General features: G+C 39.4%; 1 protein-coding gene across 2 annotated transcripts in view; it reads left to right on the top strand.

Moving 5' to 3' along the window:
• The window catches only part of MCTP2 (multiple C2 and transmembrane domain containing 2), a 187,500-nt gene that overhangs the window by 76,020 nt on the left and 84,772 nt on the right, over positions 1-26,708 (top strand). For both annotated transcript variants that reach the window (XM_044232181.1, XM_044232182.1), the window contains 3 exons: positions 7,774-7,876; positions 10,213-10,315; positions 26,232-26,333. In XM_044232181.1, coding sequence (XP_044088116.1) covers positions 7,774-7,876; positions 10,213-10,315; positions 26,232-26,333 — 308 coding nt within the window. The remainder of the gene's footprint in view (positions 1-7,773; positions 7,877-10,212; positions 10,316-26,231; positions 26,334-26,708) is intronic.

Here is a 26,708-nt window from a genome sequence, read left to right as displayed (position 1 = left end):
CCAATAGCTTTTAAAGCTTGTCTCAACTTATGAAAAGCCAGCTTGGTGGTAGATCTCACGATGTTCAAGAAATACTCATTGAGAACTAACTGTATTTGAGGAGCTCAGTCACTTCCGTCTTCCTCCTCTACCGCAGAGTTGCCCAAAGAGGGCAGTGTGTATTGTTGAAATGGATAAGGACCTCTCTCAAAATCTGGGTGGCATTTCCAGTTCCCAGTGCCATTAGGAGGAGCTCTTGGTCTGTTCCACAAGCAAGACTGATCTCCCCTGATCCTGGTAGAGTGCATTCAGGATGTGAACCCTTTCACAGTGACTGTGACTCATGCGTTAAATAAATCAGCGTTTCGTTCAGTGATTTATTCATCAAAGATGAAAATCAGTCTCCATATTTTTGCCCTTTATTTTTACAGTCCCTGCCTTTTGCTTTCATTCTTATGTATTATGGTGTAGAACATATACAGAAATAGAGAACTATTCTAAATCTTGGTTCTACCACGTGCTGGCCTTGGGTCCACCGTAAGCCTGTTTCCTCAGGATATTTTGAGGGGTAATTAAAACCTACATGAGCATGTCTAACACATATTGCCTGTTCAATATATAACTATTACCATTTTTTATTAACTTTATTTGCTTAGAGTATAGTTGATGTGGGGAGTTTCTCAGGTACTTAATATTTTGTTTATAATTCTTCTAATTTTAAATAATGTCAGAATTATCAGCATCTCTAATCACACTTGGCTTTTCAACCACTTTAGGAAATCTAGTTACCAATCTAAAATGTTTTCTCTTTTTGTTCTGTTTCTACTGCCTGATAAAAGCCAAGCCAAAAAAAAAAAAAAAAAAGTGCTTCATGGTGGGGAAATTCCCATACTCAACCAGTTTAGTGCTTGTGTCCACATTTTAATAATCTGAATGTTAGTTTTATCCATATAAAATATTTTTGTGGGCTCATCAGTTGTTTTGTTGCACACAAAAGTGCTATTTTGAGAAAATGTTAACCAAAACACTTCATTTAGATCCCACATTATAGAAATATTCCAGCCATATGCTGTAGTAATGACTTTTAAGTAGTTTCTATAAATTATAACATTGGCTGTAAATTTCTAGTTTTTTTGTTTTGTTTTTGTTTTTTTTTTTTCCCCAAAGCATGACTACTTGTATTAGAGGAAAAAGAGTCCTCTAGTTATTGTTCACTGGGGATTTTAAGTCACCTGTCCATTTCCTGGTTTGTTTTCATTGTCTGTTTGAAGTTGTAGGCATAGCAATACCTCTCCCCCTAAAGATGCCTTATTTTCAAAGGGACGGCTGTAATTGCAATTTGTAGAAAGCTTAAAAATAGTGATTGAATGCTTTTAATTTCCTTGAGAACCTTTTGGATAGCTGAGCTCGAATCAAGACCAACTTTTTAAGAACACATCAAAAACTGTATAAATCTGTCTTTGGCTCACCATCTGCTTTAATAGTCTGCCAAAGAACGCGGACTCTCCTCCCTGCAGAGTTTGGGGGTCTATGTAAGATTTAGCAGTTTTGAACTTACTGGTACCTTGAGAGTAAATGAACTCAGTTCATTTCTCTTCTATGAATTAACAAAGGAGTCACTTTGATCTTATTAGTTGGGCGCTTAGTAAGTCATTATCTTAATTTATCTAGCAAATATACCTGCTCTATGTGAGGGGCTGTGGTAGGCTCTGGTGATATGACAGGGGAGAGGAATCGGTCTTTGGCCTCCCATGAAATGACCAATTACACCGATAGCGTCTACATTCGATGCTTGAACAATGTGGGGTATGGTATGCAAGCACTGATAGCCCATGCAATTAAAAATTGGCAAAAACTTGGCATATAACTTCTAACTACTGATAGCCTGGTGTTGATCTGAAGCCTTACTGGTGAGATAAACAGTCAAGTACCACAATGTGTATGTCCTCTGTGTTATATACTGTATTTCTACAATACACGAAAGAAAACGTTATTGAGAAAACCATGGAAGAGAAAATTCATTTTACAGTATTGTACTGTAGCATTTATTTAAAAAAATCCACATGTACATGCACCATTGAAACGCCTGCTGTTCAAGGGGCAGGTGTAAGGGCAGTTCTACTCCTAAGGTCAAGGACAGCTTGTCAAGGTTCAGGGAAGGAACACCTGACTGGTGTTCCTGCAGGAAGCGACACTTTCACTGAGATGTCAGAGCTGAGTTAGCACGGCAGAGGTAAAAGAAAAGCCTATGGACTCTGAAAAACAATCTGAGGGGTTTGAAGTGGCGGGGGGGTGGGAGGTTGGGGTACCAGGTGGTGGGTATTATAGAAGGCACAGCTTGCATGGAGCACTGGGTGTGGTGAAAAAATAATGAATACTGTTTTTCTTAAAATAAATAAATTGGGGGAAAAAAAAAAAGACAAGCCTTTTAAAATGAGGGGACAGCAGGTCTCAGAGCCTGCAGGGCTTTTCTGAAACACAGAAGAAAGTATGTGCCTAGAGGAGCAAGGGTTTCTAGGGTGCCTCAGTGGAAACGGGGAGATGTTGGGTCAATGCAACGGGGGATGGTGGTTTTATGTTTTGGGTTTTTTGTTTGTTTTTGGAACTTGAATGGCGACGGGAATGGATTTAGAAGAAAAATTCTTATGTCACGAGTTATTTTTTTATTTTTATTTTTTTAAGGATTTTATTTATTTGACAGACAGAGATCACAAGCAGGCAGAGAGGCAGGCAGAGAGAAAGGGGGAAGCAGGATCCCAGCTAAGCAAAGAGCCTGATGTGGGACTTGATCCGAGGACCCTGAGATTATGACCTGAGCCGAAGGCAGAGGCTTTAACCCACTGAGCGACCCAGGCTCCCCATTATGTCATGAGTTCTTACATGTTCTGTGCTTATGTTAGAAGTGTAGACTGTCAGAAATTTAGTTCAATAACACTTCAGCAAAATTAAGTCCTTCTCGTCCTTTGTGGATCTTGTAGTCCTAATACAGGTTTGTCTGCCCCTTGCTCTGGATGTCTGCAGCAGTAACGTGAGCAAGTCCTCACCTGGGTGACCCCGCAGAAGCCATTCTACGGATTCCCGAAGGTTGCAGCCACTCGGGAAGGCAGGACATACTTGAAAAGTTAGACCCAGCACCCATAGACATCCATGTTTGTTTTTCTTCGAAGATCCCTCTTAGCTCTGAGCATCGTGTTTTCCACATTGCAGGGATCATAAAGTAATTGTTGACTAAAGGATCAGGCACGTCATAGGCCTTATAATTTTCATTTGAGGCCTTATGAGTTTCAAATCAATCATCATAGGAGCTGGGTGGGGGGGAAGGGAAGGCTCCTGGGAGCCTGTGGTTGCAGAGAAAGTTCTGCGAAGATGATACATCTTGAACTAGGTCTTGGAGGCTAATTGGCCTTTGTGTTTTTGGTTGGGATTAGGGATTAAGAGAGCATTGCAGGGAGACTTGGTCATCCCACATACAGTGGAGGAAGGCTGTCTGAGCCCCACACCTCTGCATGCTGGTCGGGAGTGGGGGAAAGATACACCAACTTCGACAGAGGGTTTGGGAATAGGGAATAGATCAAGATGGATCGTGTGGGGTAAATCGTCAGAGAACAGATTTTCAGATGAGCACCTAGAATTTGCTCCAGTATGCTCTAGTAAGGGTTATAAGCATGTGGTTGGAAACAAAACATGAAGGGAGAGTTTGTAGAAATTCAGCCTGGCATGGCTCTATTGCTCTCTACCCTACCCCCCCTTCCCAGCTTATCTGCGCTGTGATGCTCTGTGCTTAGCTTCAGAAATTATCTTCCTCTGGAAATTCTTTCTTCTGGTCCTGCCCCTGTGCTGACAGTCTGCGGTGGCTCCTGACTGCTGGATGAGAATTAAAGAAGCACGTTTAAATGAAAATTACTGGTCATGGCCTTCAAGGCTTCAAGCTCATCTCAGCATTTATTTATCCATATCTCACATGTCACGATTGCCACTATGTATCTGTGTCTCTCTGCGTGTCTGTCTGTCTTGTTAATTTAAAGCTCTCCTCTGTCCTTATTTCCTCAAGGTTAACCCACCCATTTCTGCTAGCCCAGTGACATCTGCTTTAAGATTCATTTGCACGATGAGATCTTCTCGGACTTGGACCAACCACATTGAATCTCTCTGAACTTTAGGTGACTCTTCTGCAAAATGGCACGAGTATCCCTCACCTCTTGGAGATAATGTGAGGACTGAATGAGAAGCTGCCTAACCCTTGGTTACCCGCTTAGAGCAGAAGTAGTCAGGTGGGCCCCTCTAGCTAGTGCTGGCCGCGAAGAGCCTGCTGGACCCTCTCACTGGGTCATGGCACTCTTGAGCATGGCACATCTCCCTCCCAGGGGAGGGAGGGGTATGCACGCCTCGGGTGTGCCTGCATCAGACCCTCAAATGAAATACAGGACTGAATATGAACCAGGAATGTGCAGATGTGGAATATGAGACCTGTAAGGAAAACACACTGTCGGAGAGCAGAAACGGGAGCAACACAGTCTCTGAGCAGGGAGCACAAGGAAGGCCTTCACTGGAAAGGTGAAATTTGCTGAAAAGCAGAGATTGGTATGAGAGTCCCTTAGAAGTCCTGCCTTGGTGGGCTGTGTCCATCAGGGCCTGGTTCAGTGCCAGGAGCAGAGTGTGTGCTTAAAAAATATCTGTCAGATGAGTGAGTGGTAGGACCTCTGCAGTAGGTGTATTACTTCCATTCAATTTCTGAAACTGACATGAAAGTAAAATTATTTCAGTGAGAAACCTCTACTTGCCATCCAAGGAATAGAAACGCATTATAAAGTGGTGTTGAAAAGTAGCAAAGCCTATTGAGGGCAAAGTGCTAAACAGGTCCGTGAGCTGAAATCGCCAGTGATGTATCCTTGTCAAGGTGACAGGCCACCCGGGGGTACGGGAGGTCATCTGACTGTTTGACCTAGAGAACTATGGGGACCAGAGGCAAAAAGCGCAGACCGAGGTGTGTATACATCAGTCTGTCTGGTGCTGTTTGCTCAGTACCATTGGGAGAACATTGGGACATCTCATTTATGACGGGACGTCATCTTTATCTCCAATGAATGTATTCATTATTTAAATTCTAGAAAATCCCCTTTTATCCGGAAACTTTTAAGGGAGAGAAAGCAATCCGTAAAGTGCAAAGAAGTGACTCTGTACATCTTTTAATGTCTTTGTTTCTCCTTCTTCCTCTCCGCCTGTTTATATTGTAGTATTAATAAATGCAGCATTTTAATGAGCTTTGATGGAATCACCTTCAGAGAGTTGGTGCCGTGTGTTCTTTGGAGACGCATAACTGAAGTTCCCAGTTTCTGGAGGGAAGTCTGTTCCTCATTAGCTGGGACAGCTAAGAGTATGCTGGCTTGGGAGGGAGGGGGCCACAGCTCCAGCCCACCTGTGCGTGCACAGGACCGGCCACGGCTCAGCCCTGCTGTGGAGGAACCCCAGGGCTTTCATTAAAAGTGTCAGATGGTTTCCCAGGAGGGAGTGGTGATGGCATGTCGTGTTGGGGTTTCTGGAGGAGCAGCCCTGACACCTACTAACAGTCTGACAAATGGTTAAGTGGCTGCTTCAGCACGGGTAAGGGGAGCCGGCGTCCTCTACCTGAGCCTGAAGAGGGGAGCACGTGTTCTCTCCATGCTCCTGCCTCTGAAAGAGGCAGATCTGCCCTCCTCTGTCTGCAGCTCCTCCCCTCCCAGAGCCTACCCCCTTGCCCTGCAAAACACACTCCCCAGAGTAAAGCTTACTTGCCTTAAGTAAGCAAGGCTGCTTTGTGAGATGCCGAGGAATGGGTTTTGTGTTGCTTTGACTGTGGCTGCCCAGCATCTAAACCCCTTGTAAATTTGGGGAGGTTCCTGTCGCATGTTTTGGAGAAGAGGTCAGAGCATCTTTGCATGGACAGAAGGTGAAAAGCTAGTCCTTCTTTTCTGAGCACTGGCATTTAGGGCCTGGGTGCTTGATGAGGCGGGAGCAGTTAGATCCTTCTTGGAGGTCTTTGCCTCTGCATCGAAAGCAGCAAAAAAGCAGGGGTGGATAATTCGTGTTAGAGGCAGCCACACCCAGAGTCCAGTACCACGAGGACCTGTGAGGCTAGTTTTCCTGGGAAGCAGAAGCCAGACTTTCCCTGGGGAGGGAGAGTGACCGAGGTTCTTGTGCCTGAGTATTTCTAACCCTTCTTGGGTTTCTAGTAGTTTTCCAGCCTGATTTTCCAATCTTGACCATGGTTCTGAGAGTTCTCTGATATTATTTCGCTAAATTGAGACAGGGGCCATTTCCATGTTTATAACTGACAACCCCAACTCATTCATTTATGTCCATGACTTGGTCATTGTCTACTGGCCACTGAGATCATAGGATTGGCTTAAAAGCTTAGCCAGGCATCTACATGTCTAGAACACTAGTCAGTTGAACAGAATCTCCGGTTTAATATCCTTCTTCATGTATCTGTTCTTCCTCTTTTTCTATTTTTGATATAGAATCTTCATGGAGTCTCTTGCACCTGTCAGTCTGTCTATTGATGTGCTGTACCTCGGAGCCCCTGGATATTAAGTTAATTAGATGTAGGTTCCATGACCTGAACGGTAGGCCAGTAGGTCAAGAAGCCCAAGGACTCTCGGCATTAGACCCTGGCCTGTGATTCCTTGGCCATTTGTTGACAGAACATCTGTCCTCATGCCCCCAATTAATTTAGTACACACTGCTTCGTAAAGCATCCCTGTGCCGCAGAGGCAGGCAATGTGTTCGGTTGTGTGGACATTATAGAGCCGTCCATCCTGTCCCTGACATTTCCAGTTCTGGATCCCACTGTCAAACCCAACGAAAGGAGAGGGTCCCACTTTGGATTTTCTAACTTTATTATGTATTTATTTTTTCTTTTGGAGGATGTATGAGGTGGGGTGGAAAAGGAAGACGTGAGACGAGAGAAGTCGGGGTTAAGATTCATTTTTTTTTTTTTAAGATAAAAATGTTGGACTTGCTTTGTGGAATTCTACTTTTGCATGTTTATGAGCAGCAAAAATGTAGCGTCCTCTGTATTCTCATACTGTATTTGAATATATCAGATCATATGTGTTTGTGGCCACTCCCCCCACAGGGCAGTTTTAGCTCCTTAGTAGCCGTGTTTATACTTTTCCTCTCTTCTGTCTGGACCTTGCAGAAGCCTCTGGGTTATCATAGGCTTCCTGCATAGCAGAGTACTTTCCTATATTGACTCAAGGAGAACTTAAGCAGGAAGTGGACAGGAGCTTCTGTATTAAAACAACACAAAACTCGGGGCACCTGGGTGGCTCAGTTGGTTGGGCGGCTGCCAGGTCATGATCCTGGAGTCCCGGGATTGAGTCCCGCATTGGGCTCCCGGCTCGGCGGGAAGTCTGCTCCTCCTGCTGACCTCTCTCCTCTCATGCTCTCTCTCAAATAAATAAATAAATAAATCTTAAAACAACACAAAACTCAGCTCTCTCATGTGTGAGACTGACGGTTGCTTTTATGCAACCTCTTGTGGTCACTGGCTCTCAAGGCTGCATCTGGGTTGTGTATCCATCCCTGTTCATTAAGTATGCTACAGTTCCCGAACTAACAGGTTCTCTCCATTTCCTGAACTCCTTCACAAGCCTCGCTGGAAAGAGATGCTCGCTTTTGCTTTCAGCAAGCACAGTTTTATTGGTATAAACCTGCCTGGATTTACTCACTTGGCCTCTTCTATTTCTGAGATTCATTTGTCTCTGATCAGGGAACTGCCTTTGCCTTGACCAATGTCCTATGTTCTCTTTCCAGGGAAGAGTGATCCTTTTTGCTTGTTGGAGTTAGGCAACGACCGACTTCAGACACATACCATCTACAAAAACCTCAACCCCGAGTGGAACAAAGTTTTTACCTTGTAAGTGCTTTCTTAAGCCTCCAGAATATCAAGGAGTGTTTTTAACTTAGAGATCAATTATCCTTGATATGTGTGGGGCAGACTGGGGCTCTTAAGTGGAACTTTCTATCCATTTTTATGTGCAAAGAATGAATTTTATTGTTTTTTTCCTTCTGAAAACCTTTTATCCTTTCATTTTATAGAGTATAGTGTTAATAATAGAAGAGGCCATTTGGAACTGCAAGGGTTAGGGTTATAGGAGGCATTTGTAAAGTAGATCTTTCAGTAGCTCAATTAATCTGTAAGTAGATGGACACTTCCATTTACCCAGACTAATTCATTCCTGGGTTAAAGAAAATTACAAATGAAGACCTGCCTTAAATTCAGGTTTATATGTTATAGCATTATTGTAATATCTAAAGGCTTATATTATGGCAGAGTCTTTTGGAAAATATAGATTATCTGTGATTCCTCAAAGAGTCCCAAAGTGTCTTTGTATTCCAGCTTGTCTGAAGACCAGCTCCCCCACAGAGAAGCCATGTCCAGTCTTTCAAACTCAGCTATTTAGAAGGCTAGATCTATTTCCTAGTGTGCTTTAGACTCTGAGGTACCTGGCCATCAAGGGGAGGCACCTGTTGATTTGGGTCAAATGGTGGTTCACTGCCCTCACAACACTGAAGAAATGCTGTGCTTGTAACTGAATGAATATGTTTTGAATGGGTGATGATTTCCAAATAGAAAGCTCCCAAGGATCGAAATTGAATCAGTCATCACAAACTTCCCAACAAACAAAAGTCCAAAACCATGTGGTTCCACAGGTAAATTCTACTGAACATTTAAAGGAGTCAATACATATTCTTCTCAAACTTTTCCAAAAAGTGGAAGAGGGAGGAAAACTCCCAGATTCATTCTTTGAGGCCAACATTACCCTGAGACCAAACACAGATCCCCACAAAGAAAGAGAACTATAAAGCCAGTACCTCTGATGCAGATATCCTCAACAAGGTATTAGTGAATGGAATCCAACAATACATTAAAAAAAAAAATTTACCACAAACAAGTGGGGTTTATTCTCAAAGATGCAATTGTGGTTCAATATTTGCAAATCAAGCAATATGATACATCACATCACTAAGAGGATAAAAAACATATGATCATTTCAATAGATGCAGAAAAGATATTTGACAAAATATAACATCCATTCATAGAGGGTGTATACTTCAACATAATTAAGACCTTATATGAAAAACCCACAGCTAGCATCATAGTCAGTGGGAAAAATGAGAGCTTTTCCCCCAAGGACAGGAAAAAGACAAGGATGTCCACTTTCACCACGTTTATTCAGTATAGCACTGGAAGTCTTAGCCACAGCAATCAGACAAGAAAAAGAAATAAAAGGCATCCAAATTAGTAAGGAAGAAGTAAAGCTTTCATTATTTGCGGATGACATAATATAGAAAACTCTAAAGACTCCACAAAAAGGTACTGGGACTGATAAAAGAATTTGTTAAGGTTGTGGAATACAGAATCATTATACAGAAATCTGTTGCATTTCTATGCACTAATAGTGAAGCAGCAGAAAGAAAAAAATAATAAAACAATCTCATTTGTAATTATACCAAGATAATAAAATACCTAGGAACAAACTTAACCAAAGAGGTGAAAGACCTATACTCTGAAAACTAAAAGACTGATGAGAGAAAGTTCCCAAGGATCTATGAGAAGTGGATTAACTTGCCTGAGCAGGTTTGCAATCTGCCATATGAAAGAGATTCTTATTTGCTCAAAACACTGCTGATGACCATGACTCCATTTCTCATTATAGGTGATGTTTGGTTTCTGGTCCACATAAAAAAATGTTTCTAAATATGCATGGGACTTTTAATATTTTGTGTTTCAACAATGGGAAGCTTTCTATGGATCTCAGCAAATAGTGATTTTGATCACCTTCTTTCCCCAAAGGGAATTCTTCATTAATTTATTTTTTTCATTAATTTAATGTAAAGAAAATCTTATTGCCTATTTGAAATCACTAGGCTTTTACCCTCCTCATTCTGTCTCTTTTTCTTTATCCTCCTGTTTCTTTAATAGTCCTACCCTTGAGTGCATGTATACATGGAAAATGTCATAGTAAAAAAAGTTGACTTTTTTTTTTTATATGGATGTCTGAATCTTCTATGATGGAAGGTTTGGGAATACAGTTCAGTTTGATTTAATTTTTGGAATTTAATTAAATGGTAGTTTTATACTCTAAGGACATACAGGCTTAATTAGTGAAACCGTGTTTTCAGATCTTCATGGAACAGACTCCACTTGTGTATTTTTGTATATAATACATGGTAAATTTCTTGTTTCAGTCCTATTAAAGATATCCATGATGTTTTGGAAGTGACAGTCTTTGATGAAGATGGAGATAAACCTCCTGATTTTCTTGGAAAAGTTGCCATTCCCTTGCTGTCTGTAAGTTACTGTAGTTAATACCCAGTTCGTAAGTCATTCTAAAGTTGACAAGTTTCTATGATCTAGAGTTGTTCTATCTTTGTCAATCTGGGGAAAAGATCCTCCTAGCTATAGCAGGAAACAACTATTTTATTCCTTAACATTTTCCAGTTTTTTCAGTAGTTTCAGATATAAAGTAACAATCATGTAGTTGAATATTGGTTTAACCAACAAGAACATTTTGACTAGTCTTTCAGTTCGTTTTTAGTGGGGGTTTCTGTTTGGTTTCAAGGAATATAGATCTATGACTGATTTTCCATTTGTTAATGAAAACATACACATGTCCCTTTATTATCTCCTTACTACCCATTTCTTCAAAGATTAATTCCTGGTAACTGCAAAGTTTTTCCTAGCTCTACTGAAGACCATTCTCTCAAAAGTTCTATTTGTCTTTATAGTAGTAGGGTTTGCTTTCAGCCTCAAAAAATGCTTTCTGGAAGAGAGCAAAGAGCTTCTCTTGGAAAAAGTGCCATTTCAGTAGTCTAGTTAAAAGATAACATGCTAGAGTAAGCTCAGAGCTGAATGAAATAATATTCTATGACATCAGATGAGAAAGTACCACATGATACCTTTACATGATACCTTTACCTTTACATGGGCAAAGGAGGGAAGCTGGGATCTGAATTTACCTATTAATGGGACATTAATGTTTGTACCAAATGTGCTCTTCCAGAAGAGAGAATTTCAGTTTTTCACTCAACAATTAATGTTTCATTGTAGAGATGTCACGGTCTTATCAGTCAACAAGGCTTGTTTTACTTCTTCCCAAAGACTTATTTCTCCAAAGCTATTGGTACATTTTTGTAGCAGGAGAGTCTGTGTTCTAACCATGAGATTGGACTAGCTCACATGATGCTTACGTCCAGAAGCACTATATCTCTCAGAATCTCTATGGGTTTTGATCGCCTGGTTAATTTCTCCCCAAGTTCTCTTATCCCGACTGTTCCCTCTAAGAGAAGGGGTGGAACAGCTTCTCCCTTGTCAGTTCACCTCCTGCCAAATACTCAGAGCCATCAGCAGCAGACCACACCGACTCTCCAGGAGGAGATGGCAATTTGGGATCTCTCTCTCTCTCTTTGGCTACAGCTTTGTCAGTTATTACTGAATTCATACATGTAACAAGAGCATGGAATACGATTTTAGAGAGGTCTAAAGGGAAGACCCTCCTTTACCATTTAGTTTCTTTTTTTCCCTCAAATTCTTTTAGATGGGACAGAGACATTTCTCCTCTTGATTTTTAAAAAAAATATTTATTTTTGAGAGAAAGAAAGAGAGTGTGTGTGTGGTGGGGGACAGAGGGAAAGAGAGAGGAGAATCTCAAGCAGACTCCTTATTGAGTGTGGAGCCCCATGTGGGGATTGATCTGAGGACTGCAAGGTTATGACCTGAGCCAAAATCACGAGTCTGATGCTTAACCAACTGAGCCACCAGGTGCCCCGTCCTCTTGTTTTTAATAGATAAATATGTAGTAACATATTTCATTCCTTGCTGGGTGAACACGCCTTGGTGTGATTTTAAACCTTCCTCTGTTTTACGTGTAAAATTTTGTGTAATTAGTTTTCTATAATACCAAAAAATTAACCCACTTACTTCCCTCCCTTCTTCCCTTATGATGTACAATGTCTCAATGCTGTTGAGTTAGATCTAAGAAATTACTTCTGGCTAAATCAGGTATAGGGTTTCTCAGCCTTACCATGATTGACATTTTTGGTTGTATCATGCTTTGTTGTGCGGCGCTGTCCTGTGCTCTGGGGGATGTTTAGCAGATCCCTGACTTCTACCCAATAGATGTCAGGGGGACCCATCCACCCATCACTGTAGTGACAAGTCAAAATGTCTGCAGACCTTGCCAATGTTCCAAGGAGGGGCAACATCACTCCTGGTGGAGAACCACTGACCCAAGTTAGTGCCGTTTTCGCATTATATCTTTCAAGATCCAGGGTAGAATGATTCTATGAAAAATTTCATTTAAATGCAAAGAGCCTCCGACCCCCTTAACTTTATTCTGGTTGCTGATAAGGTGCCCACGATCTATACATTCATTTGTTTGAGGAGTATTTATTGAGTGTCTGCTTTATGCCAGGCATTGCTCATCGTTTTTGGTTTACTTTAGTTAGTTTAGTTTTAGTTTAGCTCTAACAGTGACAGCGGTGAAGTTATCTTCTCTCAGAACTTACCTTTTGGTTGTAGGAGTCAGTCAGTATACAGAACAAACAAAGAAACCCACAAAGCAAGACAGCATGTTAGATGGTGAAAAGTACCCCATGGAAAGCAAAGCTCCAAGATTATGTCCATGGAAGGGGCTGGCCTTCTTCGGCCACTTCTCCATGGGCTGGCCAGGAAGGACCTTACTCCAGGGGGCATTTGAATGAGAACTGAAGGAGGTGAGAAAGAAAACCCTGTGGCTATCTGGGGGAAATGGTTCCAGGCAGGACGGCTTACACATTCCAAGGCTCTAAGGCAGTACCCTGAATGTCTAGTCCCAGACATCTTGGCGTGGACAGTGTGGATAGAATGGAGTCTCTTGGAGGGGGTGAGAGGGGGGCAATCACAAATGTGGAATAAGGAAGGACACAGGGACGAATGTCATGAGAAAGCGAAAAGATGCTGCCAGTCTGAACGTTTGAAGGACTTTGGCTCGCTCTTAGCGTTGATGGGGAGCCACAGGAAAGTGTCAAAGCAGGGAGTGCTTGATTTGGTCTATGCTCTCTGTTTCTAACATGAAAGGGCTGTGGCACACAGAGAAATAAATCCAGCTTTGACTGTTCTCTACCATATAAAGCCTAAAGGCAGTGTGGCCTGAGCCACTTTCTCATGAGGGACTCAGGGGGCTGGGAATGTTAAGCTGAATCTGTTAGAGTGTGGCCGTTTCAACTTAGACTCACCATTTTTTGACCGACCCATTGACCAAGTGATCAGACCTTGCAGAGGATCTGTTTTGGCCCTTCCTGATGGTCAGTGGTTCACCTGCTACACGTACTCTCCTAAGAAAATCATTCTCTACCTGAAGTGCAGTTATATGTATGATAGAAAAAAATGCCATAACCCTCAGTATCTGTAAGAGGCAAGTTTTCAGTTGTTCATTAGTTCACTGATCATTCTGTTTTCGAGTAATTCCAACTTGTGATTTAGAGAGTATGTTTTCACATTTATTTAGATCTGTTTTGTTTGTTTGTTTTTTGGGTTTTTTTTGTTTGTTTGTTTTTTGGTCTTTATTTAGTATCTGTTGCATCGTGCTTCACTAATCAGCCCTAGGTGAAGCCTGTATCATATGTGAAATCATTAATTTTCTGAAAACCTTATTCGGCATGCTTTAGTATCATGGCTTTAGTATCATGGCTGTTTACAAAAGAGGCAGCTGAGGTGATGAGGGTCCTGGCCCTGGGATGTAGTAGAGGCTGGAAGTAGGCAGTTTCAGGTCCGAGCTGGGCTCCTTAAGTGGATGCTTTCCTGCCACGGTGAGCCCCTGTTCAGTAGAAATGAGGCCGAAAGGAAGAACCAAGATGTTCTTCACGCAACCACTGGTCTTAATGCGATAGAGTGTGGACAGGTAGGACACAGAGTTGAAGACTGGCATATCTTGGGTGATGCCTGTGGAATGAACAGAGGACCTGAAATGCTTTTTTTTCTTAACAGAAGTACAGTTGACATAGAATATCATATGGCTGGACAATACAGGGATGCAACAAGTCTGTGTTATGTTGTGCTAACACATGTAGCTACCACCTGTCACCAGATGGCATGGTTACGGTACCATTGACTATAATCCCTATGCTGTACCTTACACTCCCATGACTTAATTCCTTCTGCAACCAGAAGTGATGACCTTCCACTCCCTCCATCCACTTGCCCACCCCTCACTTCCCTCCCCTGTAGCATCCACCAGTTCGTTCTCTGGGCTTATGCAAGATCAGCAATATCAAGTGTTACATAAAAGGAAAAAGAAAACATAGAGCAGGAGGAGTGGATTTAATTTTAGGAAGACTCGAGGAAGTGGGGAGTTTGAGCTGGCCTAGAGGGGACCTGGTGTTGATCATGACTCGTGGGTGAGGTAAAGAAAGAAGGCCATTCCAAGCAGAGGGTAGAGGAGTCGTGGAGAAGCTGGGGGTAAGAGAAAGGCCACCTTCTGGAAGCAAAGAGGGGCTTTTGTTGCCTGGTGCTCAGGGTGAGCAGGGAGGCCGGAGAGGGAGGACGGAGGGCTGCTCACGAAGGATTGAGGGAGGCTGGGGCTTATTCTATTAGCAAGGAGAACCTGAAGGCTTTTAGCCTGGGGGTGGAGATCTCAGAGCTGTTGACTAAGAAAAAAGTTTTGGCTCTAGTATGAAGCAAGTTACAGAGGGAGGGAGACTTTTCCTGGAGGGATGAGCATCCAAGAGAGAACTCTTATATTTCAGGTTTTATGCCTCTTAGGAGACGGTCTGCTTTCTCTGCGTTTTTCATATGAGGGAGAATTATAAAAATGGAATAGCCCATGCTTCTCTGTTGCCTTTATAGGATATGAAATAGTATTCAATAATGCCTTCTTTTCTATTTAAAAACAAAAATTGTATTTCTTGGAGGAGAGTATGAATTTCTTTTTTGCAAGAGTACATTTTCTTTAATCAAGTTATAAACTAAAACTTGATTTACACTTTCAGAGAAAATGCAAACTACATTTCAAAATATCTAAGTATAAAGTATTGAATGTATTTTAACTTTTAATCTGTCTCAAAATGATAATGTGCTAAGTGCATTTCAGCCTGTTAAATGAAAAGCCTGATCTGAATTCACTGTGTCTTTTAAAGCAGGGTGAATGTGCTGGCTGACGATTGGCTCATTTAAAATCCATATTGTAAAATCAGTATATCTGTTAATGCAGTGAATTGTTCAAAGCATTTACATATGTTTAGATAATACAGCATTGTAAGAATCCAGGCCACTGGGTCATCCTTCTGTGTATTTCATTTCTGTCCAAGTTTCTTTAATAAAATAGTGTTTTTTAAAAAACATTATATAGAGGGGGCACATCAGTGGCTCAGTTGGTTAAAGGTCTGGCTCTTGGTTTCAGCTCAGATCATGATCCTGGGGTCCTAGGATCGAGTCCAACATTGGGCTCTCTGCTGAGTGGGGAGTCTGCTTCTTCCTCTCTCCCTGCCTGCTTGCTCTCTCTGTCTGTCTGTCTCTCTCTCTCCTCTCTCTCAAATAAATAAAATCTTTAAAAAACAAGGGCTATATAGATATGTAAAACTAGTCACTCATGATTAAAAACAACAGAAAATTACAACTGGTCTGGATTATCATCTGAAGACTTCTAATTTGTGCCCATTTTCACATAACTCCAAATATCTTCTAATCAATAACATAGTAAGTATACATTGGAAAACAGTAAACATATTTTAGAGTTTTAAGATATTTACATAGACACTACCTCTGAAATATTATCTGATTCCCTTAGATTTATTTAAACACATCTATTTTCAGTTAAGGAATCTAATTGTTTGTCCTGGAAATCAATCTGGGTTCTTCTCCTCCAGGACGTTTCTTTTTAGGCAGACATATGTTTATCATCTCAGAAATTACGGAATGGCCTCATGTAGCAAGACTTTGAAAATCAGCTTTCTGTAAAATAGGGAAAGCATCTCTCTATTGATTGTGATTTCCTAATACCTAAGAAAAAAGTTGTCTTGTTTGATGACTTTGAATCAAAAGGAGGTCCTACTTTTTTTTTTTTTAAGGTTTTATTTATTTATTTGACAGACAGAGATCACAAGTAGGCAGAGAGGCAGGCAGAGAGAGAAGGGGAAGCTGGCTCCCTGCTGAGCAGAGAGCCAATGCAGGGCTCCATCCCAGGACTCTGAGATCATGACCTGAGCCGAAAGCAGAGGCTTTAACCCATTGAACCACCCAGGTGCCCTGAGGTCCTACCTTTTGATTCAAGTTTGAGACCTCCTGTGCAACCCAGGCCAAGAGCAGGTGAGTTCCTGATCAGAGGCACAGGCTTCGCACAGCCCCTCGCATCCTCTGTGAATCCATGTGCAGAGGAACAGCTTCACTTAATTAGTTTTATGGGACAAATTTTCTATAATGGCTTGTACCAAATAAATGTCCATACACATCTTCATTTGCATTTTCAATTAAGTATTTGCCCCGTTTCACCTGTGATAGGTTTTGAATATTGTAATGAACACATTTTCACGATCATATTTTTTTTTTAAAGATTTTATTTTATTTATTTGAGAGAGAGAGACAGTGAAAGAGAGAATGAGCGAGGAGAAGGTCAGAGAGCGAAGCAGACTCCCCATGCAGCTGGGAGCCTGATGTGGGACTCGATCCCGGGACTCCAGGATCACGCCCTGAGCCAGAGGCAGTCGTTTAACCAACTGCGTCACCCAGGCGTCCCGATCATATTTTTTTTTTAAAGTTTGTGCTGAAATTCTGGCCATTAAAACAAATTACGTTTATATTTTACTTTAATATTTATGGATGTATAGCCAACTAAACATTTTTAAATGGCTAAAACATGAATATTCGACTCTCTTCCCTGCCTGATCCTGCTCCAATATGTCCTTTGAAATAAAGGAAAAAAAGATAAAATGAGGCAAATTCGTCTATGGGCCTGGAAACTAGGAAAGGGGACCTTTCACATGCTGGAATTACCATGAACCATATGTAGCATATACGGTGGATGGATTTGGTTAGGATGGACAGGCTAAGAGAGAAGGAATACTGCATGGATTCCCTCTGATGTCTTGGCACAAGAAGCAAGTATAAATCTGAGCAAATGCTGAATGGGTTAAACTTTTCTATTAAGTGGAAAACCTCTTACTTTGAGTAGAAGAGTAAAATCTAGCGGCTACTGCTTTGAGGTGCCTCAAATGTAGTAAAACAGAAATGGATGGGCAAAAGTATTACTCCTACATGTAAGTGGGAAGTCAGAAACATACAGAGGAGGTTATTTCGAAAAACGATTTCATTACCAATAAACTTAGAGCAGACATGAATCTTTATGTGAATAGTTTCCCATTGAAGTGTATCTTTGCATTAAAAATATTTGAAATACAAGAGAGACGCCTGGGTGGCTCAGTCATTAAGCATCAGCCTTTAGCTCAGGTCATGAACCCAGGGTCCTGGGATCGAGTCCTGCACTGGGCTCTCTGCTCAGCAGGAAGCCTGCTTCTTCCTCTGCCTGCTGCTCCCCCTGCTTGTGCTGTCTCTCCCTCCCTCTCTCTCTGATAAATAAATAAGTCTTCAAAAAATTTGAAATACAAGAAAAATTACCAGCTTAGAAGCACAAAACCATCATATTATCTTTGCAGCTTAAAAAAATATCAGAAACAAAAAAATAAGGCTGTCAAGTGGGGTTTCTTAAAGGCCCAATTGTTTGAAAGTCCAAATTCCATGAAGCTGTTGCTGAGAGTTAAAGTTCATGTACACCATCCCACAGCTAATAAATCTCAGGGAATGAGACCCTGGAAAGTTCTTTTCTTCAGCAAGTTGTCAGATGAAGTTTTGGCCTACCAAAGCAGCGACTCTCAAATTTTAGAGAATAAACAGTAAGTTTGATCTAATGTAGTATATGTACACATACATAAATACATAGAATATTCTATTCAAATACCTATGGGCTTCGGTTTTGATCATGTCGTGGGCTCACAAATGCCTCAGAAGATCCCCAAAAGGCAGAAACTATATTGTGATCACAATTTATATTGTGTTGATAAATATTAATATAGATTAGAAACAAAAAAGAAACAAGTATCAAAACAGTTGGTGAAAGAAAAAAGTCTCAGGTAGCTAATGGAGATACCAAAACTACAGTTACAGACTTTTTAGAAATTAGCAGTGAAATACTATCATACAAACTGTGGATAAGGACCAGAAGTATTATTCAGAGGAAATCCTTCCTTTGAATGCTTTTATAATTAAACACCAAAGGCTGAAAATCAATTAAACATCAAAACAAAAGATACACTAAGTAAAATTAGGAAAGCTAGAGAGTAATTTATGAAGATTAAAAAAAGAACAAAAATGTAGGTAATACGTGAACTGTATATCTGATAAACCCAAGTATGCTTTTCTCTAAAATCCAGTGAAATGGGGAGTCCAGTTATAAGGCTAATGAAAAAAAGTAAAGCATTTATTGTGAAGAATAAGGAAATAAGAAATATGGGGATCACTATGAAAAACATAACTAAATTTTACTGAAGAGTATGGAAAAGAACTTCAATAGGGATATATCTTGAGGGAATGTGGATGTTACTGAGACTTAAGATCTCCCCAGGTTACTATACATAAAATACAGCTCCCCATTTGGAAAAAAAAAATGTGTAAAAATAGCAAGAAAAATTATGTTTAAAATACAATTAGAGGGGCACCTGGGTGGCTCAGTGGGTTAAAGCCTCTGCCTTCGGCTCAGGTCATGATCTCAGGGTCCTGGGATCGAGCCCCGCATCAGGTTCTCTGTTCCGCGGGGAGCCTGCTTCCTCCTCTCTCTTGCTCTGTCTGTCTGCCTCTCTGCCTACTTGTGATCTCTCTCTGTCTGTCAAATAAATAAATAAAATCTTTTTAAAAATTACAATTAGAGAAACATGAATATCAGGTACTGAAATATCAGGAAAAAAATCATCAGGTAATTCCACCCTTTTCTCCCTGCATCCTTTCCTCCAAATAAGAAAATAGCAGGTTCAAATTGTTTAATGAGCAAGTTTTATAAAACCCAGCATTCTTACATTACTGAAATGGATTAAGGGCATAAAAGAAAACAGAAAACTTGTGAATTGGTTGTGAGACTAGAAGAATTCTGATATAAAAAAACACAGATTTTAAAAAAAGGAAATCATGTACCTTTCATGGAAGACCATGAAAGCACATTAAGAAATGTAATTGTGTGATTTATATTATTAATACATTAAGGGAGGAAAAAAGCTTGGCAATTTCAATAAAGTGAAAGGGGCACTTGATAAAATTTAACATCCTTTCTTGATGATGAAAAAAGTAGTCTAATAAATTAGTGTTTGGTGAATACTGCAGTGATCTATCAAAATCATCACAAATCTCAGACTTACTGTTGAACAATTAGAGAGATTTCAAATTTAATGAAGTTCTATGTTTACAAATTAAAATAAGCTTTTGTGTCAGACCCAACCAATGTAAAAATATAAGAAATATTTTTATGTTATTACATTAATAATATGTGCTATATATTATTAATAATTAATAATATGTCATTTATATTTTAATGGAAATAATATTAGCTATATGAAGTCAGCTATCATCTGTACATAAATATAAAGGAAATTAATAAACAGCATCTTGAAATTTAAAAAGGTCAGTGAGGTGTAAGCAAGATCAAAATTAGGGAAAAAAAAATCAGTGGCCTTACCCAGTGGGAAAACATTCAAAACACTTAAAGCATTAAAGAATCTAACGTCAGGAAACAAGAACAACTATAATGCTTAAGACCTATGTGAGGACAGTTCTAGAACTGTACAAAAAGACATGAGAAAAGACGATGGAAAAGAATAAGCAAAGTGATCACTGTAAAAGGGATTCTGGGAAAGTCAGTTGCTTACTCATCATGGAAAAATGGATCAGTGTGGTACGTCGAACACAGTCACGATTTTGCCATGAATTAAAGGTCAAACACTTGGAACAAACTTCCTAAATAAAACTGTTAAAATGATGGGGAAGGCCTATATAAACATCATGAAAACCAGGAATGAGAAAGGAAAAAAAAAATCTGAAGATGGCAACATGGTAACAACAGAAATTACCATTGTAAATTAAAACACAAGGTCAGAAATACCTGCAATGTAGAAACCAATGTATAATATCACTAACCTAGAAGGTTTTTGTGTTTTAATCTGTAAGGAAGAGACAAATCAATCTAATAGAAAAGTTAATTCAAACAGGTGGAAATCCAACTAGCTAATAAACGTATGAATGACTCCTGCTTGCTCAGTAGTGATCAGGGTCCTTAAAAGTGCAGAGGATGGAACCAGACCACCTGGGTGGCCCCCAGTGTTGTCTCCTAATTGGCTGTGTGATTATTGACAAGTTACTTAACCTCTCTGTCCCTTTCTTCCTTGATGGAATGAAGATAATGATAATGTCTGCCTTAGAGGCTGTGGTAAGGATTTAAATGGTTTGAGGGCTGTGAAGTGAGGACAGTACCACACAGTACCGACTTACAGTGTAATTTATCATCTTCATCATCCTTGTGGTAATAACGTAAATGATCAAATTAGTTTAAGCAGTTGGATTAACAAATATGGTAAAGATTTTTCTTTACCAGCGATGACGAACAAAGGACCCGCTCCAATGTTGTTGGAGGGAACGTGACTTGGTACAAGCCTTGTTAGAAGGTGCTTTGATAAAATGGATTAAAATCTAATCTACTCATATCTCTGAGCATTTATATGCTAGGTGTCTGTTTTAGAGAGGCATCTGAGCCTGGGAGAGAGACAGTAATCACTCATGGCCACACAGATGCTAAATGCCAGAAATGGGAATTGAATCTAAGTCTGGCTTCCCAGTCCTACCGTGGCCCACAGTTAATAAATATACGAAAGACAATGTTCAGTCTCATTAGTTGGAGGAAAAAAAAAAAAAAACACATATTAAAACAACCTGAGGCCATTTTCTTCCTATGAAATTGCTATATATTAAATAAAATGCCTGCAGTTGGCAAAGTTGCAAGGAAATGGATAGGCTTATTCATTGAGCCTAGGAGTAGAAATTAATATCACATTTTAGGAGAGCTTACTGGCAATACTTGGCCCAAACCACAAGAATGGGTATATCCTGTGACTCAACCTTTCCACCTCTAGGAATTTATTTTGGAGGATGCATCATGGACACACAGTTAGCTATGTATAAAATGAACACAAAGTTTATGGTTAAAAATTGAAGGATTGCTTAAGTTAATTATGTAATCTTCATATAGAATAATATGGAATAGAAGAACTATTCTATATTATGTACCAGAATTGGTTATTACATTGGGGAATGTTTCCTCTGTCTTTTTTTTTTTTAATCTAAAAGACAAGTGATTAAAAAGTTTATAAATTAATATGACTAAAAGATTTTATTTAACAAGCAATTTCTGCTTGTCACTGTTCTTTACTGCTTTCTGCTGATTATTTCATGGCAACCTCTGAGATACGTATCATTTTATTATTCACATTTTACAGATTAGGAAACTGACTGACAGACCAGAGGGAGTTACATAACTTGTCCAAAGTTTTTCAGCCCATCTGAGCAGAGTCAAAATTTAAACTCAGTTCATCTGCCTCTGGAGTCCCTAATTTTATCCAGCACACTCTGACCCTGTTTTCACAAGATAAGCAAATACAAATGTACATTAAAAACTAGAGATTCATGTTAACTTGTTTAAAAAAATGTAATATTATAAAAACTGTATTCTTAAACATTTTTTTATAAATTTACACGATTCTTATAATTAATATATATTAGTTTTGTAAAATAGCTTATATTTTAGAAAGAGGAAGTGATAAATGCTGAGAACACAAATGTTTTCTGCCATTTCCAAGGTTCAGAGCTAGGTTTTGGTTGGAATGGATGGCCTCAGCAAGGAGGAGGGGTAGGGTATACGTGGAGATGGTCTGGGCTAATGAATTCAATACCATCTCCACTGGCTGGTGGTTGACTTTATGTCCAGGCAAATGATAACTTTGTGGGCTTTGTCATTTCCCATGCTGTTTGCAACTCATGCCATTGGAAGCAGGCCTGCTTCCAAGTAGGGATATGAATGTGAATCCCTTCCAAGTAAAGAGTATTTGTTTTCCTCTTACCCAATCACATGTCTGTCCTCTTCGCATTTTACTGGAGAGTCATTTTGTGTGTGCATCATCTGGGACCAACTGTTGTATTGTGATATTGTCACTTCAAGTATTTACTTCATTTTTTAGAAGTGTCTGATTAGCGGCATGCTTGTTTATACCCAAATGTCCTCTACTTTTTCACATGAGGGTCAAGCTGGGGCTATCAGTAGGACACTTTAGTTTGGTTTTGCTCCTAAATATGTATCTTCCCTCTCTAAACCCATTGATGGATTTATTCATGCATATTGATTCTGATTAACTTTTCTATTGCATCAGTTGGTAATGGGTCATAAGGAAATTTATAGCAAAGCATAATAATAATTCTTTTTTTTTTTTTTAAGATTTTATTTATTTGCCAGAGAGAGAGAGAGAGTACACACAAGAGGTCAGAGAGGCAGAGGCAGCAGGAGAAACAGACTCCCTGCTGAGCAAGGAGCCCGATGCAGGACTCGATCCCAGGACTCTGGGATCATGACCTGAGCCGAAGACAGCTGCTCAACGAACTCAGCCACCCAGGCGTCCCATAATAATAATTCTTTAAAGAGAGCTCCAGATGAGAAAACAATTTTGTTCCCTGTTCCAAATAGCCAACTTCTGTTATACGCAGATTTAAAAAAATGCTGTCTTCTAAAAAATGAATGTAGTATTTTTTTGATTAAAAAATTATTTTATTCACTCAGCTTTTAAAAAGTTAATCATATTTATGATGCTAAAGTGTATTTAAGAAGATTTAAAATTCCTTTAAGTAGAAAAAGAAATTGAATAGTTTAAAGATGATTTCAGGTCAGATTAAAATCTAAACCAGACTGTCTTCTCTGTACCGTGTCTTCTGGCTCCAGAATCCTGAATCATTACTCAGGAACAGACTTCCTGTACTCTTGCATTCGCGGGCTTACCCAGAAATTAACTGTTAGCACGTGCTTTCTAAAAGCTTTCTGATAGATATGTTGTTCATGAAAAGAAAGGGACATGCAAATGCCCATTTCCCTGAGTGTTGAATTAGATTTCTAATGATATTGGATCTATATTACTGTTCTGCAGAGGTACCTTCCCCAAACAATTGCCTAATATCTGTGTTCTTCTGTGAGTAGGCAGGCATGCAAAAATGTGTGTGATAAGTCAATCTGAAAAATTTTCTTGTAACAGGTTAAAGACATTGTCTATTATTTTATTCAATGACCCTTATCTCAGAGTGAAACTAAATCATCCCAAATGTCAACTCAAGAAGATTCTTCAGATGAACTTAGAGACCTCCCTTTGTCACAGATCGAAAATTGTATCATTCCTTTTTGCTTTGATCAACAGAGACCTAAAAATTAAGTTTCGGTCTTAATTTAAGTGACTATCTCATACCTGAAAGATGAAAGTATATATAGATTCTTTGCTCTAAATTTTCTTTTGGCTGTGTTTTAACTGTCCTGCTACTTAACAGAGGTTTTATAATCATAAACGGCCAGAGGTGATTTTCTGTGTTCTAAGTATACATGATAAACCCAATTCTCTTGACAGGAAAAATATGCTTAGATTTCCTTTCCTGTTCTATAGGTACTCTTACATGTGGTTTGGCAAGTTGAGATGTTAGAAAACTTTTTTTCCTGTATTCTTGTGTTGGAAGTTCAGATACATAAAGACTGTGAAAAATGAAAATCTTCTAAAAATAGTCCCTTTGTTTAATATTTCAGTGTTTAATTATAATACTAACTATTCAAGTACATGGACCTCCTCTGAACTTAAACATATCCCAGTACAAAGTAGGGTATTTCCTCTTTCCCATCCTCTTTCTCTTTTCCCAAAGATATTTCTTATAGCAGACAGAGAAGGTGGAGTCAACCGAATGTTCATCAATTGGACAGTTAACAAATAAGTTCCTATTTTGAATATTATATAGTAATTTAAAGAAAAGCCGATCTGTATACTATATACACAATATCAAATCACTTTGAGAGATACCAAGTGAGGTTGTAGAACACAGTTTCACGCAGGCCAAAAATTCAAATTACTTTTTTCAAGGGCTTATTTATGAATATAAATTCTCAATACAAATTGAGACAGGATACATGTTAAATTCCTTTCTAATTTCTATGCAGGGGAAGGAATTGTGATATTTGTGGAAGTTCATAGGGACTTTTGGTTTTTTTTCTTCCTGTAATTTTTCAAACTATTCACAAATGTGTAGACTTAAAATAGACAAGTTTTAAGATAATATTATATGGAAGTACTCAACACGATAGCCTATGTGGTATCTCTAGCTTTAATAACGGATTTAGTGTCCCTGGGTGGATTCTGTGTTTTGCTGACACAATACTAGGACACCGAAAAAGAGGAAAAGATCGTTTACCAAAAAAACAAAAACAAAAAAAAATTACTATAAAATTTATTTTTTTCTACTGATACTTCATGTTCTTCTGTTGACCTTTCCTCACCCTGAAGAAATCATGGAAATTTTAAGATAATAGTACAATGACTGTGGGTTGAGGCACAGCTAAACTGGACTGAAGTCAGGTTGGCAAATTGTCATGCTGTTTTTGTATTTATTTCTTTCAACTTTAACACCCACAATTTATTAAGTGAGACTGTGGATAAAAGAGGAAGCTCAGAATCCTGTTTGGACACCGTTTAGGAAGGAAACCAGGTCTTTATGGGGCACCCCCTTCCTCTTAGCCACTGGCCAGGAAAACCATCTTTCTGTTTAAAACCTATTCAATCTGAGAGGTGGGGTGACTTTGGGAAGGAAGGTGACCTCTCCCTTGTAAAGTGGAATGGTTCTGTTTCCCCCATGACTTATTCAACTCATTTCCACCACTGTTTATAAGAACACTTGTGCTGAATGCTTGAAGTGACAGCAATAGTCAGTTAAAATATGGCTTAAATTTCATGCCTTCAAATTTCCTATGTTATTTCAAATCTTTAATCATTATAATCCCAAATGGAGCTTTTGGTCAGTTCAAGTTTTGCCGATGTCCTTTGGGAGTTAACAAGGGTGCTTCTTATAAGTAACAGAAGTTTAACCAATACATAGAGAGCTGTGAACTCATAAAAGCATGGCTGTTCTCAAATCTGGAAAGAGAACACTTTGAGGGGACCCACATCGTTTCCAAAATGGTACAGGAGGTATTTTTCTGGGAGGCCTTACGCATTGGGGTCCACGGGCAGATTAGGGTGTGGAAGTGATGTGAGCTGCTGGCTGAGAGAAGCTATCAGCTTATTACTTATTTTGAAATAATAATACTTACTTATTTTGAAAACTTCTCAGTGTTTGGTGCACTGTAAATATCTTTGGGTGTTGACCTCACCTTCAGCTAAGCTCCTGGGTTTAATTTGCATTGCTCCACGGCTGTGAAACACTGTTTTCTTAAAATTAGTTCCTTTATTCCTTTCTTAAAAACATTTTAATTACCTCTTTATTTTGGGATAATTTTAGGTTTATAGGAAAGTTGCAGGGATAATCTAGAATTCCTATATACCCCTCACCTTGTTTCCCCTAATGTTAACTCTTCACATTGCCATGGTACGTTTGTCAAAACTAAAAAAAGAAAACGGACATTGGGCATTACCGTTAACTAAACTTCGGTCTTTATTTGGATCTTACCAGTTTTTCCACTAATGTCTTTTTTTTCTGTTCTGGAATCCAAGCCAGGCTACCACATCGCCCTTAATCATCTTATCTCCTTCTGTCTTCTGAACTGTGACAGCTTCCGACTCTTTCTTTTTTCCCATGACCCTGGCAATCTTGAGAAGTACTGGCCAGGAATTTTGTAGAATATTTATCATGTTTAATAAATGCAAATGTATAACCTCTGGGATTTTTGAAGGAAAGCCCATGTAGACCTACTAATAATTTGTACCACTGATTTTCCTTTAATAACCCAGTTTTACCCTGTTGATTGTTACTTTATCCTCTTACCAGTTTAATAGCCTTCTAGAATTTAAAGTTGATGTATGATGGGTTTAATATTTGCTGCATATCTGTTTCATCTGCATGTGCTTTGTACGGTCTCAGCTTTGCCAGTTTAAGCCCCCTAGAAATTTGGTGTTTTATCTGTTGTTTATGACAGATTCGAGATGGACAACCAAATTGCTACGTGTTGAAGAATAAAGATTTAGAACAAGCTTTTAAAGGAGCTATTTACTTGGAAATGGACCTCATATATAACCCGGTGAGTCTAGCTGGACCAAACATACCTCCCAGCTTCTCTCTACCTAAAGTAAAAGATGACCAGCCTGATGAGACTCAAATCTCAAATCCATGTAAAATGTTTCAGACATGTTGCCACTAGAGAGAAGAGGGTTTTGAACTTCAACTCTAGAAGCAGTGTGGGACAATCCAGTTTTTAACTGGTATTAATCCCCTTGAGTCAGTAGAAATGATGGTATTTAATTCCCAGGACATCCTAATGTCAAGGAAAAACAAAACAAAACAAAAAAGTAAAAAAAAAAAAAAAAAAAGAAAAAAGAAAAGAAAAAGAAAAAAAGGAGAAATTTGTCAGCTTTATTTCCAGTAATCTTGAAGGTCACAGCTGGCAGTCAGACAG

This window comes from Neovison vison, chromosome 13, assembly GCF_020171115.1.
Source record: "Neovison vison isolate M4711 chromosome 13, ASM_NN_V1, whole genome shotgun sequence".
Taxonomy (NCBI): Eukaryota; Metazoa; Chordata; class Mammalia; order Carnivora; family Mustelidae; genus Neogale; species Neogale vison.
This window is presented reverse-complemented; position numbering and strand designations above follow the sequence as displayed.